The 20,054-nt window shown below is 48.9% G+C and overlaps 1 protein-coding gene across 6 annotated transcripts; it reads right to left on the bottom strand.

Moving 5' to 3' along the window:
* Nucleotides 1–531: 531 nt before the first annotated feature.
* Nucleotides 532–19,654, bottom strand: PRDM8 (PR/SET domain 8). 6 transcript variants are annotated; one of them, XM_053923308.2, is made up of 8 exons: nucleotides 19,494–19,654; nucleotides 8,433–8,696; nucleotides 8,110–8,363; nucleotides 6,980–7,116; nucleotides 6,477–6,748; nucleotides 4,520–4,740; nucleotides 3,297–3,528; nucleotides 532–2,887 (listed from the first exon to the last, which is right to left on the bottom strand). In XM_053923308.2, exons 6-8 carry the CDS (start codon nucleotides 4,736–4,738, stop codon nucleotides 1,287–1,289), a joined length of 2,052 nt encoding a protein of 683 aa, XP_053779283.1. In that variant the 5' UTR covers nucleotides 4,739–4,740; nucleotides 6,477–6,748; nucleotides 6,980–7,116; nucleotides 8,110–8,363; nucleotides 8,433–8,696; nucleotides 19,494–19,654; the 3' UTR covers nucleotides 532–1,286. The 6 variants fall into 6 exon arrangements, with proteins under 6 accessions (XP_053779283.1, XP_053779280.1, XP_053779279.1 ...); XM_053923305.2 differs by lacking the exon at nucleotides 6,477–6,748 and having other exon boundaries at nucleotides 8,110–8,379; XM_053923304.2 differs by lacking the exon at nucleotides 6,477–6,748.
* Between the last annotated feature and the right edge of the window lie 400 nt (nucleotides 19,655–20,054).

Here is a 20,054-nt window from a genome sequence, read left to right as displayed (position 1 = left end):
GCAGACTACTGTGGTCATTTCACTTTGGTTTCTAAAGAAATTCTCCATAGGGTCTCTTAATGGGTAGTGAGAGAATGCTAACCGGTTCTAGAGGACAAGATACTCTTCCATATAGGCATCACCAATAGAAACTTAAGTGGGCTTTTCCTCTGGTTTCTCTGATCCAGGCCTGAAAATTGTCTCTGGTCACATGTGAAGATGCTAATTATCCCGCTGCTGAGAAGAATACTGAAGTCCAACAGACAAGTTAGCTTCACCGCAGGCATCTCTGTTTAAATGCTTTGTCCTTTAATCAAGATGCCCACCGCTTTCCAGCTAAAGATTCTCCAAATAATAACCAAACCTCGTCTTCTCTCTTTTGGGCTCAAAATTGTCTTAAATAAATGGAAGTGGGGCAGGGTGTATCATCCCTCTCCTGTTATCTCTTCTTTTCAGGGACTCAATGAAAATACATGATATCTCCTCAAAGTGAAGTTCTTGGCTACAAAAGTCTTTTTAAAAACACTTTCCAAATAATTGCTCTGAAGAAAATAGTCATTTATTGTCAAAGCATCCAACATACCCAGATAATCTATAAAGTTTAATAAATCTTTCCAGGGATAAAAGAAACACATAACTATTCAGACTCCATTTCACTGGCACAAAATTACACTTTGTATTAAAAGGAAATACATATTTACATAATGATGACATTCTTCATTGAAGTCCATAATCATTTCATGATACATGCACTTTCCCCTGGAAACTTCAATTGCATGGTGACCCCCATTTTTATTCTTTTGTTATTTTTGTAAGAACACAAACTGTCATCAAGAAATGCAGAAAGCATCTCATTCTCCTCCTTTACTTTATATCTAAAATAAATTTTGCCCTTACATACAATTATTACATCTAGACTGTAAGTGCTTAATAATTTAAGTAGAAACGTATGACAAATGCATCAATATGTTGCAATATATGACATTTTTAAAAATGTACCTTTGTTTTTGGGGAAAGTGAAAATGCGTGCATTTAAAAGAAAACCCCTCAAACAACCCACCCAATCAAAACTCCACCATCCTGTCTCGTGTGTGCGTGTGTGTGGTGTAGGTGGAGGGTAGAAATTTGAATGAGATTACTGGAGGAGCACACGTGTTTGAGAGTATGTATGTGATGTGACTGTCTCTCTGGGTGCAATGTCTCAGGTCACAAGGAGGTGGCGGATGCCTTCACGTGTTTGTTCCTACAGGTGGCTTCGCTGTGCTGTGCGTGGACGTGCCGCGTGGAAAGCTGGGGTCCTTTTCGTGTCAATTATGGGAGGTCATGTGCCTGGAGAGGTGGTGGCGCTCCCTGAAGGACTCGTTGCAAATGGGACACTTGAGTTTCTCTTCCCGCCTTCGCTTCACCAAGGGCTCCATGGCGTACTCCTTTTTGTGATGCGACCTCATGTGGTACACGAGGTCGGAGGTCATGCGGAAGGAGGCATTGCACTTGGCACACCAGTTCTGCGCGGGCAGACACAGCGAGGTGAAGGAGGGCGGCAGCAGCGTGAGCGCCGAGGGCAGCTGTAGCTGCAGGGGCCCCGCTGCCGCCGAGCTCTTGGGCCAGAAGGCGGTGGCGTAGAGGAAGGGGCTCTGTTTGGGAAGGCCTCCGCCGCCGCTCTGCAGGGCCGCGCAACCCCCGTTCAGGTCTGCGGCTCCCTGGAGCTTCACGGCCAGGGGGTCGGGAGCGGCAGGGTAGAGTCTGGTGGGGCCCACACCGTCGCCGGGGTGGCACGGCTCGAGCGCGCTCAGCTTCTGGCCCAGCACCAGCGGGGACAGCTGCGAGAAGGAGCGCGCCGGCTGCGAGAAGGCGCTTTTGCGCTCGTCCGACGCGGCGCCCTGGCAGCTGCCCGCGCCGCCGGTGCCGCCCGCACTGCCCACGCCCGCGCCGCCCGCAGCGCCGCCGCCCAGCTGCGGCACCGAGGTGAAAGCGCTGCCACGAGCGGGGCTGCCGCCCTCCAACCTGCTGGGTAGCGGGCCCCCGGGCCGCGGGGCCAGCAGCTTCTCGGCACTGGCCGGCGACGCGGCCACGGGCGTGGAGGAGCCGCCGCCGCCCGCGTCCTGCTCGTCGGCCGCAGCGACCCCGCCGTCGGCTGCTGCCTCCTCCTGCAGTCCAGCCGCTCGGGCCGCCTTCTTCACCTCGACGAAGGCGCTGCGCTTCGCCTCGCCCGTCTCCGGGCTGGGCGGCGCGAAGAGGCGGCCGTTCTCTTCCAGGCCGAAGTAGCTGCCCGAGGCGCGGTACTGCTGCGGCGTGCACACCAGGTCCTCCTTGGAAGCGGGCAGGGGCCGCTCGGCGAAGCGGCCCCGGCTCCCCGCAAGCCCCGCGCCGCCACCGCCGTCCGCCGCCTCCTCCGGGAATTTCCTCTTCCCTTTGCCCAGGCCCGCGGCGCTGCCGTCGGGACTCAGCTCCGCCTCCTGGTGGCCGCTGCCGCTGCTGCTGCTGCTGCTGCTGCTGAGGCTCCGAACCGGGGAGCAGCTGCTGCCTCCCCCGGAGTTTTCCAGCTCCCGGGCCAGGTTGTGAAAGTCCGTGGATGGCTTCGAGTTGCCGCTGCCGCCAGTCGCGGGAGGGTTACTGCCCTCGGGGGAGGGGGTCGGGTAATGGTGGAATGGGCCGGCTTTGCAGAACTTGGGGCCCGGGCCCAAGGGTGCCTCATGTTGCTGCTGCTGCTGCTGCTGCTGCTGCTGCTCCTTGCCGCCGCCGCCGCCCCCGTGATCCTTGGTGCCCACGCCGCCACCCTGTTCGTCTTGGGGGCTCCTATCAGCGCTGTGAATTCTCTTGGGGCAGCGGAAGCGCAGATGCGCCACATAGGGGAACTCAAACTGGAAACGTTGGCTGCATTCCAGGCATGTGTAAGGGGACGACCCTGCTTAGTGAGCAAACACCACACAGACGCACACGCGCGCGCAGGCACACACACGCACACCACATGATTACTCAGGATCGTCTCCAGGACAGTTTGTCATCACCCCCTTCACAAATCCACCTTATCTCTCAGGGCCTCAGTGTCTGAAAAAAAGGGGATCCTGTACGACTTGATCTAACATTCCCTCCTGATTTAGGGGGGGGGCGGTAATTAAGCCAAGCGTCCCCCGATTTATCCTCACCTATCTGCCCCAGCTTCATTACAGACTAGATCACAGAAGCTTCCTAAGAGACCTAAGAGACGCCCAAAGAGAGGAAAGGCGAGCCCAGGAGCCAGAGTGAGACCCCGCCGCTCCCTACTTTTCTCCCCTCTGTTAGCTAAGGGCCCACACGCGGGTCGAAAGCCAACCTACCATTCATTTTGCTGTGGGGTCTAGAGGGGCAGAGCAAGAGTAACTCAGTCAGTTCTTTGCCGTACCAAACTAGTAACTCCTCATCTTTGGCAATCCTTCGGAGAGAGCGGTAAAACAGCTGTCCGTTTTTTATATAGGCTTCAAGGTTCTGCTCTTCTTTATCTCTGGCTGACTGGACCAGACGCAGCCACATGAGACCTTCTGAGGAACCATTTGCTGCTGAGGTGTCTACCTACAGTTTAGAAAAAAAGAAAGAATACAAGAAGAAAGAGGTTTGGGGAGGGAGACTCTTGGGAGAGAATAGTGCCAGAGGAAGCAGGGCCATTTCCTACACGTCAGTCTTTTCCAAAGAATTATCTGAGATCAAGATTCAAAAACTTGACCCAAGGTGGCATCCATCCTCTTGTTTGTAACCAGCAGGCAAGAGAATTTTCTTTGAAACGTTGGATCAAAGATTATTTAAGTCATCAGATTTTCATACAGATTATTTAAGTCGAGTTTTCATATATTGGTTGAACATCAAATGAGGAAATTTCTTCTTCCAGTTCAAATTAGTGTTAATGTCTCGAGAATTTACTTCTAAATTATTCCATACTACAAAAATGTGGGGGAATTTTGTTTGCTTTGGAAGTGAAAAGTTTAGATCTCAGAAATTGTCTCATGGCATTCACTCATCTTAACTTTGACTTAAGCAATTATTCGTTCTTCTTTGTAAAGAAAGAATGAGAAGAGGACTTCTATATCCAAGCTAAAACATCTGGATTTAATGATGTTTTATTGGCAAACCATTAACATTTTTATTCAAATACAAACTCTTGGCACTAGCTACCTCTCCCAGAAAGGGTAATATATTTAGGGGAACAGAGGTACCCTATGTTGGAAGGCAAATGCTCCCATACTTACAGAAATTACTTATTATGCAAATAGCCTCAGCCTCCCGAAATTTCCCAGAGTCAGTATCATCGTCGGGAAAGCCCAGGATTGAGCCACTGATTTAGGTACAGCTGGTACTCCAAACCAAATGTGGTCATTTATTCCAGAAAAATCAGTGGACGCTGATTTCAGTTTAATGTTTCCTTTTCAGTTTTTGGTGTGTGAAACAGGACGCCTCACATTACTGCAATTTCTACATTCACAACCTGTCTCAGCTTGTCATTAGAATAATAGTCAGTTTTCAAATGGACATTACCTTCCTACCCTAAGCAGCATCAGCAAAGACTTACCCTGAAGATGTAAGGAACTGTTCTCTTGTCGGTGGACTTGAGAGCTAGGAAAGCTATGCTGTCATACAGGGAAGTATGGCTCAGGACGCAGGGACCGAATATAGCGTTCTCCGGAATGTCGCAGGTGGTGTAAACGCTGGTGAAAATATCTGTCAGACACTGTTGGACAGCCTTGGCATCTCCATCCCAGATGCCTCGCTGGATGCCTGACTCCTCCATCACTAGAGACAGACACACAGGACACCGAAGTGAAGTACATTACTCTTTTTGCCATTATGAATCCAGACAGAACATTTTAACTACTCGACAGATTTTTCTTGAATTCGTCTGGTTTTTTGCATAGCTCTTATTTCAGAAATAAAGCCAATGGCAGATTAAATCTGGCATATTTTGAAGATGCCAACTAAAAAATTGGAATAGTGTCAGCTCAAGGTAGACTAACTGCTTGTGAGAGAGAAAGCACAGGGCTAGGGAAGATCAGGGTTTTTGGGGGTTGTTTTTTTTTTTGCAGTGATGTGGGGGAGGATGGGGCAGGATTTGTGGGGAGGAGAGGGTAGGGGAAAGCAATAATGTTTTTTAATAGCCTATAGACTTTCTTGACTGAAAGAAACTTCTAAGTTTTGGGAGAAAGCTCCTCTCCTTTTCTCATATGTACTGGACTGGGTGCCTGGGAGCTGATTTTATTTTATTTTCTTCCAAAGAGGGGAGCAGCATTAGCGAACAGGTGGAGACAGCCAAGCATGGCGAATGGATTTCAAGTGGAGTGTCAGGGCCACTGATTCCGTGTCAGCTAACCTTTCTCTGCAGCCTACAAGAAAGGACGTATGTCTGCTCATTACCATAATCCAACACTGTCCCTCCGAGGCTTTAATTAAAAGCAGCAAGCAGAGGTAATTATTTTTTTCTCAACATGCTTATTTATGGATGAGGGTGAATCCCAGTTACCTTGTTATACAAGGGGGTGGACTGAGTCACACGTGCCTCATGAAGTGAAAAGGTACAGGCAGGTCCGAAGTGTCCCCTGTCTGAAGCACCGCGTGTGTAGCGACTGCTGGATTCTTGCTCCCTAAATACAGCCCACTCTGGGCAAGAGGGGGCAGCCCCGCTTAAGCAGACTTCGGTGGACGCTCCAGCTGTTTAATCCGCATCAATTTAGAAAGTAATGCCCCAATGGAGGGCTCTCTATTAAGCTATCATTGGACTTTTTTTTTCCTTTGTCACTGGACACTGCCTACAATATTGATCATTTAAAAAACCTGTTATTTAAAATTTAAACTTGCCTTGAACTAACTGCATTGCTCACTTTCTGATTGATTAAAAGATTCCTCAAGTTGGTTTTTCCCTGATAATGCCACCATAGGCAGAAATTCATGTATGTTTTGTATAATTTAAGTAGCAGGAAAGAGTAGACCTAATTCTTTTCCTGAGAAGCTGTTCATTATGGGATAATATTAGTAATGTCCATTTTTATCTGAATGTCTATAAACCAAATAATTTTGCCAATGTGATTACAAGGTACTGCTTTTTTTTTTTTTTTTCTTTCCAGCTAACAGAGCATGAAACTTCGGTCAGCCTCTTTTTTCATTCACTCTGCTACACCCCCCAAATGTCAAGTAAATGGCTGTATCTGCCAGACAGAAATAAGAGAAAGATTCATAAAGTAGAAACTTACTTTATGATAGAGCAACTATCCCTGGGCACTCTTACCACACACAAGATAGCGTTTCTTATCGCCAATTCAAATTTTAGATATATTGTAAAAATCCTCCAGAACCTCTCATCTCCTTTTCAACGGAATCCTATTCTCTCCTTTTCAATTTCCCCAACTCAGCGTTTTATGCCCCAATTTTTGTCTTCCTTTTTAAAGTGTCTTTCAAACAAACGTTTCATTGTGCTGGGAGGTCGCCCCGTCACGTCGGGCAACATCAGGGACACAATCATTAAAATGCAGTTTTACCTAACAATACGGTGAAAAGGTCCTCTCCGCACCGCCCTAATAGGGGACCACGGCGCAGTGGCGGCCGCCAGGAGCATCGAGCCGGTCACAATCATCGCAGGGCGAGACTAAAGCCTGGACTGGTCCGCCCGCTCGCGGTGGCCTTTGCCACCCAGCCTTTAACAGCTCAGCATCCTCTTCTAGGGCCCAGGTTCTCATCCTCCCGGGCATCCTTTCCAGAGCCGGCGGAGCTCGCTGGGAAGCCGGTTCTGCCGCCGGCCGCTTGCCCGCCCCTGGAAGCAGGCATTGTCTGGCGGTCGCGCGCTCCCCAGTCCTTCGCTTCTCCAGCAAAGTGCTCTCCACCAGCTCCTCCCTTTGTATAATGTTATTGGCAGCAGAGATCCCCTCTACAATTATTTTCCCCCCTTCTGGGTACTGAGGAAACGGAGGACAAAATTTTCCACTCTTCCCAGGAAACCAGCCTTCCTCCCATCCCCCTTCCCCATCCATGCAAATAGACTTACCAGGAATAAGGTCAGGATAGAATCGGCCAAATAACGCCACCTGGCCCCGAGAGATGCTGTCGACTGTTTCTTTTGCCTATTGTATCAGTGTATTTCCATGTCAAGAGGTGTTGGTATTGCTGTGTAGTAGGCGCTGCCTAAAGAGGGGAAAGAGAGATGGAGCGATGGGGAGCGAGAAACGAGGGGACAGTGAGAGGAGAGAGAGAGAGAATGAGAGTTGTACAGATGGACCCGATGCAGTGACTGACTGGCACGCAGACACACACTTTTTGTTTGCTGCACATAATCTGCCCAATGACGCGTGACAGCCCACGTCCCCTCCCTTTAACTCTTTGCTGGGCTGGGCGCTCCCTCCGGCGCTGCCTGCCTGGAAGCGGTCTCTCTCCGGCCTGCCGGCTGCCCGCAGGTCTGGAGCTCCTTCCCCAAGTGACAACGCTTCTCTGAGCGTGGCTGGCCCTCCTCCTCCTAAAGCATCGCCCCTCTGGGACTGGTAGGAGGGGGAAATCAGTTTCGGGGTCCTAAAAAGAAGTACCAAAAAAAGTGGAAATGGCCTTTTCCCGTTTCCCCTGGCACTTGGAGAACCTCTGACAGAAAGGTGGCCACTCAGCGAGCGCGTGGAGCCCACGCGCATCTCCCTGAGTTTTATGCTGGGAAGGGTGTTTTCAGATTAGCCCCAAGGGATTCTCTGGCTATTGAGGCGTCGCTGGTTCAAGCGGCTAGTTGCTTGGGGCCGATAAAACAGCTCCAGCTCTCTCCAGGAGCGCTCACTCCACCAAGCCCTTCCAAGCAAGATTCAGAAAGGATGCGCTTTGGTGAGAACTTGATCCAGTCTTTCTGTGGAGCTGGAGATGGAGCAAGGACAATAAAGTGGGAATGCTGCCAGACTTCCTAAGGGGATGTACAGGCTTCGTCTGGTCCCAGGACACAAGTACCTGGGCGGGGGAAGGGGTGACAGATGGGTGGGATGAACCCAGGTTGCTGTACACTCAAGCTATCCCCGCTGTTCCGCCCTCTGCCCCACGCATTCTGCGTGGTCCTGGAGGGAGGGGGTTCATGTTGAGGGAGGCCCACATTCTAAGACTTCTGGGTGTGCGTGTGGGTGGGGGGTGAGTCAATGTAAAAATCATTACCGAGATGTGCTCCGGGGAGCTTTTCACGTCTAGCCGGTGGTAAAAGAGTGGATGGAGTCACCGCTGCCACCTCGGGAGCCTGATTTTGCGCGCTAAGCCACTTAGAGGTGTTGGCTGGCCCCTTTCGGGCAGCGGCTGACGCTAACGACTTGAGGTCTTTCAGAGCCTGAAAGTTGACTCCTTCCACTGGGGCCGCAACACATTTTCGCTGGGAAATTTTTGAGGTATGTTTTTCGCCGTTCAACTCTCTAATCCTAAGGGAAGAAAGGCCTATGAGTGGTATTGACCGTCCTACTCCTTCAGCCCCACCCAAAAAACCTTACCTGGGAGAGGACAATCAGTTAGCTTTAGGATAAGCCGGATGTGTAGCCAGCTGAACTGGACGAAGCCGAACCCCAATTTAAGGAGGAGAGAAGACAGCCTCATTTTTATCCAGTGCTGGAATAAGGTAGTGGGTTATGGGTTGGCAAACAGCAGCTTCAAAAGAAAGGTGCTCATGGTGTTCGTTTGACTCTCTCGCAGCTCTGAGACCTCCTTCGGGAACCCATTGAGGCAGCGAGGCCCTGAGCACCTCTCCTCGCCGGTGCCTGTGGTCCAAAAAAGCCAGAAAAGGTGAGTTCTTTTCTCCTTGGTCTGTCTCTCTGTCTCTCTATTTCTCTGTCTCTCCCCTCCCCGCCCCTCCCTCCTTCGTCCCCTTCACATTTCAACAGCCCCTGGTCAGCCCCCACAAATAAATTTGCAGTCCTTCCTATCAGATACAGACAGACAGACAGACAGCGTTGCCCAGGATTACCTGGGACTCGGGAAAAGCAGGGCTGAAAAATCCCTATATATAGGGGGTGGGGGGAGAATGAAGGGTAATTCTCTCTTAATTTTCAGGTTAACTACTGATTTTTCAGAGAAAGTTTTCAAACTGCAGTTGTCTTAACATATCATTTCTCTTTATACATGTGTGAACACCTTTAAATAGTTTGGCTAAGGACAACTCATGTAACGACCAAAGCACAAAGCTGAGGGCTCTCACAGTCCATATATGAGAATCACTGCATTTGGCTACCAGTTGTCTTATGACTAGATGTTCCATTCACCTCTCTCCCTGTCTTCCCCCTGCCACCCCTTCTCTCTCACCCTCCATCTCTTGTTTAAAGAAAGGGGAGGAGGATTAGAAACGTCAAAAGAATTGCCTCAAACATCTCAACAATAATCCACAAGGTGAAAAAAATGGTCTCCAAACACTTAAGTGAATTCAGAGGAGGAGGAAAGGATAAAAGAGGAGGCACAGGTGTAAACAAGAGCTGGATAAAGAAGTAGCCATAAGAGAGTTGTGGTCCCTTGGAAACTAGTCTCACAAAGCAAAGGGCGGGGTATGTGTGGGCTTTGGGGAGCTGCCCTCAAACCGAATTCCATTAAACTATGGAACAGAACATTCCTTAGAGCCTCCTTTTGCTGTTACTTAGAGAACAGGAAGTTTGCCTTTCTCTAATCATCTGCCCATGCAGGCCACTTAAAAAAATTTTCTATTACATGTTCTAAATATAAAAGCATCTATTCCAGAATGTGGACATTCTAGAAAACCTTAAATTTTAAATGGAAGGCATTTTTCTTTCCCCTGGCTTTTCCTTTCTTAAATATAAAGGTCATGTCTTAGACTATGTCTTCTTTGGGGTACTGAAACCTAGACTCCAGTTTGTATAAAATAAAGAATGCTTCCGACACTTAAGTTGGGAGTGGAGGAGCTTGACCTTCCAAATCTCAAGTAGAAAATAGCCAAGATTCTATACATCAAAAAGGGGAGAGATGTCTTGAGAAGGTGACCATTAGATGACATTTTGTCTGCTTCATTTTTCTGCCCTTATGATTAGATTTCCCCTATTGATCTCAGAAAAATAAATCCCCAAATAAAAGGTTTTCTAACATTTTATTAATCCAATCAATTCTTTGTCTTATGTATTAAATGACTGACATAACAAAAAAGCAAATATGAGCAAGATTAAGCTAGAAATTCCTATTTTGAGGGTTTTCTAGTATTTTAAGTGATACATATTTACTTGGTAATATAGTGTAAATGGCAATCATTGATAGGAGCTGAAAAACCTACAAATTATGTTTATTTCTCTAGAAATTTATGCGATAAAATGGTGCCTAAACTACTTTGAAATCACTCAGCATTACCACTTTCTGGAATTCACTGATACTAAATGAAGGCTTGAGGCATTTATTTAGCCTTAAACAATGCTGTAAAAGTGCACCTCAGTCAATAGTTTTTATTTAATTCACATGGGACAATGGGTTTATTCATATATTTGGAGCTCTTTTTCCTGGGATTTTATTTCCAATTAGTTAGAGGGATGACTATGAAGAGTGAGGGTATGTTCACCTAAGTCCACTGTAGCAAGGTTTCCAGCGGTTATGGTAACAATATATGTGCAGACAACTGCAGTATTGTTTTTGAAGAGAAGGCTGGAGAGAGGCTGATGAATGAATGATCCTTGAGTGGTGACTTTTATGACCTAAGTGAGAGGATGAAGAAAGGGCAAGAAAGGAAATCTGATCGTTAGAGAGTATTACAATGCACATATCCTTTCTCTTCCCAGGGTAGAGAAATGGGGCCCAACATATCTCAACCTCTGTGATAGGAGGCAGGTAAAGTCTCTAAGAATAACCCACTTAGAAGGATTATTACCCTATAAGAATGAACACACATTTTTTATCCTTTTCCAGGTCCTATTTTATCCTCTGCTAAAATCCCATTTCCAAAGTTCTGTACCAGCAAAGGTTTTGTTGATATGTGTGTGTGTGTGCGCACGCGCGTGTGTACACACACACACATTTATCATGGTGAAGGAAGAACACGTGAAATCAAGAGGGATACCAAGAAAGCAGACAATGTTTGTTTGTTTTGTTTTGTTTTGTTTTTTAATAAATATATATGGCAACTTCAGTTTGGGTCTGTTCCTTACACTAAGTATTACTGTTGGTTTATTAGGTGATAAATCAGTGTTTCCCATATTGGTCCTGGGAAAGCAAGAGACTTAAGGAAAGGTTAGATACTTCTGTAGCTTGTGAGGTAGGACTCTAGGCTCCCAACTCCTGACACTTTTCCTCTTTTCCAATAAATGGTAGCTGTTTTTAATGCTGTTGCTGCTGCTACCATTATAACTGCTGCTGTTCTTATGATTATAACCTGCCTTTCTCAAGTTTAAAACCTTTTCTCTTAGGGTTCTCAAGTTCTACCTGACACTCTGCTGGAATTCAGCTGCAAGCTGGATGGTCTTTGAGAACTTTGTGTAATTCATTTCCTCTCCTGGATCTGGGTTATAGTCAGCTGGCTTAATGGCTTATGAGTATGAATTCCAGCAGGACTAGCAACTGAGGTGAGTTAAAGGCAACTACCACAGATCCAAAATCGATGCCTCATTCTCACCTGTCTTTGACCTGTGATCATCATCCAGTACCCAGAATCCTGACCCCCTAGGTTCTCTCAGCTTTCATATCCCTTCCCAGATGAGTATCTAGAGAGATGGCAAGGTTTTCTGTCAAATCTGCAGATTACAAAGTTTTTCCATAGTCAGACACTGCAGTCCTTGAAAAGATCTCAGTGCTAGGAGGAGGGTGGGAGGAAGGAAATGTAGGCAGGGTCAGATCCAGGCACTCTGGGCCTCCTCATCCTGGTGGACAGGCTTTCCAGGCAGATGGGGATCCAAGTGTGCCTAGCAATCTAAAATGGAAGGGAACATCATATTTTGAGGAAAATTGACTCTAGGCCTTAGGAATGTCATCAGTTTGAGAGGCTGTACATCAGATTTCTTTGAACAACCAGGAAAAGGGATATTATCCCAACACTCAGTACCTGAGTTTCACCTCACTTCCTCTCCATTTTAGGCTCTATGTAATTCCTGAGTTAAAAAGAGATATGCGGATTTACACCCAGTGTGTACCTACTGGGCAGATTCCCTGGCACCTGGACCCAGCTTGCCTTCTGAGGCATGGACTTAGATTGTACATTGGACTGCTGGGAGATGAACAGCATAAACCATTCCTCTCCTGGGATGGGGTCTAGGCAGAACATGCCCAGGACATTCTAGCTTGGAATCTGTCCATGGCATACTTCCCTGAAGCCAGAGAGAGACAGATACCTGATTAATTTTCTCCAAGGAAAAGAGAGGCAAAAAAAGAAATGAAAAGGGTTTGTGGGAGTAGATATTAAGTAGTTACTACACAGTGATGATTCACATTGCTTTATGAGAGCCTTGGAAATACAGCTTATTTCTTCACAAACTATGCTCTCATACCCAAAGTGCCTCCTCTGTTCATGTTGCAGATTGGACTGTTTGAGTCTATCTTTCATGAAAACCAACTTTCATGATTTAAGTTCAAACAAATAGTGTTTCATTATTTAATCCAGAGCTATTACTGTAGCAACAATGGGAGAATGTCTCCCCAAACATTGCAGAGAAAGCCAATAGCTTTTAACAGATTTTCATAAGCAAATAAAAACTACCAAGTTTTTAATTAAATCTTTTTCAATTCTAACACTTGGAGAAGTGGTCTCTTAAAGAATTCCAAGGTCAACTGGTCACAAACAATAGTAATAGCATGACTACTATAAATAACACTACCTATATTTTATTTTATTTATTTATTAAGTTTATTGGAGTGATATTAGTTAATCAGATCATACAGGTTTCAAATGTACATTTCCATGATACATGGTTTGTATATCCCATTGTGTGCCCATCACCCAAAGTAAAATCATTTTCCATCATCATATATTTGGCTCCCTTTACTGTTTACTACCCTCCTCCCACCTGTTACCTAAATTTTAAAGTGGCAGAAACAATAGGCAAGGGGATCAAAATATATTTGTTTTCTTGAACTTACTGATTGAAAAGCCAATTCTCAGATTGATTTGGTAGCCATCTGGTAATGTAATGTAAAGATAACCAAGATATTAGTAATCTCCTTTAAAGTTTTAAGGAAAACCCATATTTTAAGAATACATACCCAGAATTGTCAAATTAAATCATTCACACATTGTAAATAAGAATAAACATATTGACTATAAAGACCTGGATGTTGAGACTTTTTGAAGGCCTAGAATTCAATTTAGGTCTGAACAAGTTTATACCTGATCAGATATGGTCCCACGTGTGAAGGCTGGGGGTGATTATTATTGAGGGTAGCAATTAAAAAATAACTTTTTGGATGTGTCATTCTTCTGACTCATGTCCATAAAGTAGTCAGTGCTCCTTTTTGTATGTTTTTGTGTGAGATGGGTTTGAGAAAATAATTTGTGTGAAGTCGTAGGAGAGAGCAGTTGGTTCCGGAGAAGCAAAACTGAAGAGAGTTCTATAGAATATGTTTTCTACATGTGATCTTTGTATCTGGGACCTTGTGCATGAGATCAGATGCCACACAGCATTATCTACATTCTAGAGTCAGTTTACCTTAGACCCTAGGAAGTTCATGTTCCCAGACAAGCACAGATCCTCTGAACTTGTGCAAACAGCCTGGGGGAAACCAATGGGCTGAGAGAGGGCAGCAAGTTCCCTTTCCTACTTGGGGGACTGAATTAGCTGCTCTATCCCCCAAGCCACTCACAGCTGAGTTTGGGCCCAACTTTTGGGTGGCAAGGCAAGGCAAGAAGTGCCTGCTAGACCCAGACGATGCCTGTCTGAATTCTGCGGTGTCCATGTCTCAGTAAAGGGCACCACAACAGAGTGGAGTGTGCAGAGAAGGCCAAACAACAGAGGCTGGCTTCAGTGTAGGCTAAGGAGGTCTCTGGTAGAGATCCAGGGAGGGCACCACCCCCACAGCATCACGAAAAGATAGACACCACTCCCATTACATTTGTTTGGGATGATTCGCCAAGTGTGCAGGGCTCTGGCGCCGCAGGGCACTGGACAGAACAAAACAAGCCACCTTCAGCTGGCTGTCACTCTTTTAGAAGCAGCGCGAGCAAACCACGAACACGGGGCAGAAGGAGACCACGCAGCAGTATGCTCTGGACACTCCAAGACCCACGAAGGTCGAAGCAGGGACCAAGCCCACTCAAGGGCCAGTCACATATTGCGCCTTCTCCAACGTCCTATCACCTCCTTGGAAATAGTGTCAATACTTGTCTCCTGCTAGGCGACCACTTTCCCAGAGGAAAGGCGTCCGGAGGGCTGGGTTTTCAGGAACAGCTATGCTCCTCCCACCACCACCCTCGTCCCCTGCGCAGGCCCCCGGCTGGTCCCCCGACCACCTTTCACAGGCTGTGGGCCTTGTTGTCCTGTCTCACCGGCTGGGCAGACAGAGCCCTCTCCCAGCCTTGGTTTTCCTCCTCAGGTAAACAAAGGCTGGCAAGAGTGGCCTCCCTGGTCTCGGTGAGGACTCGGTGAACAAAAGAGGGGGAGCGCACTTTGGAAAGCCTGTTGCTGAGCAGATGGTAAGAGATTACTTCCAAGAGCTTGGGTTAGTTTCAGTTCAGCCTTGGGCATCCCAGGGGGGCCTCAGTTACCTTCATTAAGAGACATTCTCCTTAGTTACAAGTCTGGAGAACCGACCAAGAAGGGGCAACAGGTCAGGTTCAGGCTACAAGCTCCCATCAGGAGGCGGCCAGCGTTTGAATGAATCCCGACTCCTGATTCCACCCGTCTGTGCTTGGGGCCTCCAGGTGCGAACCGGGGCAGTGAAGGGAACCCTGTCCCTACAGTGGTTGTGAGGGCCCAGCTGGCACTTAGCAAGCGCGGACCGCAGCGTCACACAGGCCCACGCCGGTGCAGGCTGCCATTGCTGTTCCAGCACTGCCTGGGCCTCCCCTTCAGAAAACCTGGGGGCTGCACTGGGCCCCCGCGGTCAAAGCCACTCAGTGAAGGCCGAGCCCGTCTCGAGTTTCGAGGGAGCTCGTCAGGACGTCCTGCAGGATAGAGTAGGCGGGAGGAATACGTTAAGGTGGCCAGGAGTCCTGTTCACCGCCGAAGGAAGCGCCCGCCAAAGGCCGCAGCCCTCCTCCCTCTTCACGGAGGAGCGAGCGGTTTCCCGCTGGACGACTGGCGCTCCGGGCGGCTCCCCCGGGCCCCGCGGGACGCCGTTCTCCAGGCCCCGCAGCGGCGCCCGCTGGCAGCGGGGTAGTCAGGCGGGCCAGGGCTGAGGCGTCGCGCCGGTGGGGCCAGAGCACGGGAACGCACTGCCGACGAGCGACGGCGCGGCCCGAACGCCGAGGCCTGGGTGGGCCGAGACCGCTGGGGCACGCGGGAGCTCGCCCCGGGCCGCGCGCCGCGCCTCCACGTGGTGCGGGGGCCCCCCTCCGTCTCGAAGGGCCGCGGCTCTGCACGAGGACTTGGAGGCGGGCGGGCCCGGAACCAGGGCGGGCAGCCTCAGCCCTCCCCCCACGCCCGAGTTGGGAAGCGGGGCGGGACGAGGCACTACGGCGCCCGGGGCTGCAGCCCCACACGTCGGCACCCGGACTTCGAGCTCGGCGGGCTCTGGGCCGCCCGCCGCCAGGCCCCGCCCCCGACGCGCGCGCCCGCCTGTGCGCGGGGCATTGTGGGCTGGGCGGCGGGTACCCGTGTCCCGCCTGCGCGGCCCGGCTGCGCGTCCCTTCGGCGCGGTGGAAGCCGGGAGCAGACGTTTTACGTTCACCTCGGCCCGAGACGTCCCGCCCGGGTAGGAGACCCGGGTCAGGGGTCAGCTGTGGAGCCCCTACTGAGCTTTCTCCCGAAGGACCCGAGAGGCAGTCGGTGGAGAGCAAGAAAATTGGAATCCGAAACAAGTTTGAACTCAGGTCTGCAGTCTACTAGCTGTGTGTCTTTGAGCAAATCACCTACCCTCTCTGAATTTTCAGTTCCTTCGTCTGTAAAATAGCAAAAACAACATTTACCTCATAGGGTGGCTAAGAGTATTGCAAGGACAAGCCTGGGCTCACGTATCAGCAGGACTGCTTGCTTGGGTTAGTTAGCCACTCTGCGCTTCTGCTTCCTGTGACCTAGGGATACTACTACTTAACTCAAAAGGTCATAAGAATTGAATACGATAAGCATGGCAGTGCATTCAGCCTAGCATATAGTAAGAGCCAAAAAAGTTAATTATTTAAAGCACCTTAGTGTCTGCCACTTTGAAATGTTGGGTAAATGTAATTTTTAAATTGTACCTCTCCTGCTCCACTTTTTCTCTTCTTCAGACAGAAACAATGTGCGCAGGTGCATGCCAATATGTGGGGTGGCAGTGTGCACAGAATTGGGAAGAGTAGCTCGGGGCAGAAAGTTAGGTAACACTTCTGGAAGCTCCATGCATCTCCTGTCCTTTCCGCTGCAATTTCTAGGGACAAGGAAAAGAATAGGAAAGGCAGAGGAATGGAGCTTAGAATGTGGAAGGTGCTCAGCAAATGTTTCTTCTGTCAAAAATGACATTTCCCATATTCACATATTAAGGAGACAAGGAGTCAGTGTGAAGCAGAGTGGAAGACCCAGTCTTGGATTGGTTTCCATTTCTGTGCTTGGCCAACAGGAGGCATATTGGGAGCATTTCTGTGTATCTTTGGGTCATGGCCCCGGACATGGTGAATTAGGCCTCCAGTGGAAGGTTGGAATCTGTATATTCCCCAGAGCTTGAAAATTCAGTTGGGAGCCCAAACACTTACATTAACGGACACCCCTTAATCATCCCTACAACTCAGGCCCTTTCAGAGTGGGTGAGCATATCTACACGACGGGCCCCATCACTGCCTCACTCCTTCAATACCAGCGTCCTCCTCTGACTGTTCCGATGGGAGCACTTACATCTTTTTGTTCTCTATGGACAATAGGATAATGGATGATAGTGTTTTCCTCACAGCTACCATCCAGGAAAACGTGGCCTCCTGAACACTGTTCAACACCTGACTCTTCTGCTTTTTTCCTGAGGGCAGAGAATGCTGGTACAGCAACAACAATCTAAGGCAATGGTTCTCAACCCTTTTCATCTGACGGCACACATAAACTGATTACTAAAATTCTGTGGCACACCCCCAAATTATATTTTTTGCATATCTGACAAAAATAGGTATAATTTTGATTCATTCACACAGATGGCTATTGTTGCATTGGCTGTTGACTTTTTTTTTTTAATTTGACACTCGAAGGGAAAAAGAGGTCAGTGCCCCTGACTAAATAGTCAGTATTGCATGTTTTAAAAAAAGTTGTGGCATATTGGTTGAAAATCGCTGATCTAAGGTGTTTTTCATAAACTTTTGGCTTTTAGTCTCCTGTCCTCTCAGACTCTGACCAAAGAGTACTGCTAGCAGAAAGGAGAATAAAATAAAATAAAACCAATTCCTCAGTGCTGTGAGCCCCAGGCAAAGGAGGGAACTAGTGAGAAGGAGCGACAACTTGGAAGATTTCTTTTTCCTGGCCATAAATCTCATCCCCTTGTTCATCTGCCCAGTGGAGCACGATAAAGTCCTTTTCCATAAAGTATTCAGTATTAGAGCCACAAAGCTCCCCCAATCAGTAGCCATCTGCTTCTACCACGACTGCTGCTCCCGAAGCAGGGAAAGCAGCAGCAGAGAAAGGGCACCACTGTTCGGCTGCTGGACAAATGAGGAGACTGAATAGCTTTGGCTTTCCTTGTGTATCTGTATCTATAGAGACAGGGGAAGAAAGACTGCATTATAGTGATACAACAATTGTAAAACAAAACACGGAAGAGGCATCTAAAGGGCAATATCGCATGCATCAGGGGTCTCCAGATAAAAGGAGAGCTAACAGATTTATAGAAACCTTTAATTGGTTTTCAATTGAAAGCTTAAGAGGCTGGGGCGAAACTGTGAGGAGTTGCAAAGTGCTCTCAGCCGTCTGGGAGGCGTGATCGATTTCATGGCTATGGGGGTTGGGGGCCGGGGGGATGAATCCAGAACCCGCCACTACCTCTGCCACAGCAGGAGCAGCTCCGTGCTACAGGCTTTCTCCTCTGGCCAGGGAATAACTGATCTAATGGGAATAACAGAATCTCCCAATCTCCTTCTCTTCCTCTCTCCCCCTCTCCCTACCTTCTACCTTACTGATTGGCAAATGGAGAGGGAAGGAAGGGTTGCAAAAAAAGTGAACCTAACTTCCCAACCCCTGAAGAAATAGACCGCCATCCCCTAAAAACATCTGATTTTTAGGCCCGAAGGAAGGCCTCTTTGAAAGAGCCAGAGTCCTGCCCTCACCCTACCCCAAGACCTCTCCTCTCCCCTTTTCTGGACTCAAACAGGAAAAGCTAAAATTCATAGGAGGCTCTCCAGCTACTATGGGGAAAGGTCTCGGCTTTCACCCGCTGGGTTTGTTCTGGAGCGGATCTCTCCACTTAGCCCAAACTGCGGCGCAGGAGGCGACCCCCGCCAGCCTCCGTGGGCAGTGCCCACCCACACAGCTGCTCCAGGCACCCGTCCGTTGGTTCCTAAAGCTAATTTATTGGCATGACCTTTCATTATCTTTCTCGATTTCCTAATTAATCAAAGATAAAAGGCAATGGTGCAAATTATGATTATGAGGAAACTGGAAGACGGTTTTGAATAAAATGGGAGAATGGAAATATGATTGATTGAAGGACATGATAGAGAAATCTCAAGTACGATGTACAGGCCTCAGGGGGTCAAACCCTTTCCCCACCTTCTTGCGGGTGGGTCGCTCCCGCTCTAGAGTCGTGGCAAGGGGACAGTCCCCAGATTAGTCACTTGGATTGGAAGCCTTCGGAGGAGAGAGAACTGGGTTTCCTCTAGGGCTCACTAGGCGCCTGCTCCCCGCGCTCCCAAAGCACACTCCGCTGCGCCTTCGGAATTTTAGGACTCCCGGCCAATGATCCACTCCACTTCAGGAGCGCCTTTGCATTGAAATGCACCCCATTACTGGGCTAACGCGCCTCAAGTCTCTCTCACAGTTTTCTTTCTATCTTTGAACATGCTTCTAGTGAGGCTAATTCCTCGTGAAATTGCAAGAAAAGAGTCTAGTAGGTCAGAGATTGCATTTCCTTGTGTAAGGGATTAATAGAGCCCCTGTCTGTTGCTGCTTTCCTGAATTACGTTCTGGATTAAAAGGAAGACGGCATGAAAATACATTTTGCATTTGCTGTTGGTTCTGATTAACGTTTCCAAGGGGATTTGTGCTGGGAGCTTACGAAACGTGCTCTTGGGGTCTAATGCCCTGCGCAGGGGCCAGCAGAGGGCCTGTGGGCACACACCCGACCGCTGAGGGATTACAGAGACGTCAGGTGCGCGCAGGGCGCCAGGCGAGGCGGCCTTTTAGCTTCCTCCTCTCACCGCGCCTCAGCACAACTGCTTCGGGGGACTGCAGTGAGGACTGCCCTGGGTGGAGGATGTAGGGTTTTTAAGGGTATGTGTAAGGGGAAGATGCCCTCCAGTGTGGGAGAAAGGGGATCATTACCAAGCCACTGAACTTCATACATTCATCCAGTAAGGGGAGTTCCGAACTCCGCGTTCAGGGGAAGCGCTGCTCCCAAACGCACCACTCACCACCAGCCGGGAAGAGAACGACCTCACCTCCGCAAGCCTGCCATTCTCAGGACTGTTTTCTCTGGCACCCAGGGAGGCACCTGTAGAGAACAGCCAGAGCCTAGGCAGGAAGTACATTCCCCTTCCCACCACCCCCAGAGGGCGGACAAACCCTTGGCGAGGGGTTGAAGGGGCAGGGGCAGGAGATCAAAGTTCCAGGATGCAGGGAGTCAGGGAAAAGGAAAGTAACCCTGCAAACAAGGGCGGCGGAGGGGGGTGGGGGGCGGTGCGGTGGGAAAGAGCAAATGGGAAGCGAGAAAGGAAAGGGTGTTGAGAACAGAGGAGAACTGTGAAAAGTGGTGTCGCGGCTGGTCGGCATTACTGCTCTCCGGCAGTAGGGGGCACCTTTCGGGACAAGACAGCCTTCCAGTGGGCGGGGCCGGACGCTCAAGCAGAGCTGCCCTAGAGCCCGCGCTCCGCGATGCAGGGCGCC

The sequence above is a fragment of the Desmodus rotundus genome, chromosome 4 (genome assembly GCF_022682495.2).
Source record: "Desmodus rotundus isolate HL8 chromosome 4, HLdesRot8A.1, whole genome shotgun sequence".
NCBI classification, from domain to species: domain Eukaryota; kingdom Metazoa; phylum Chordata; class Mammalia; order Chiroptera; family Phyllostomidae; genus Desmodus; species Desmodus rotundus.
Note: the sequence above shows the minus strand (reverse complement) of the source record. Positions and strands in the feature narration are given on the sequence as shown.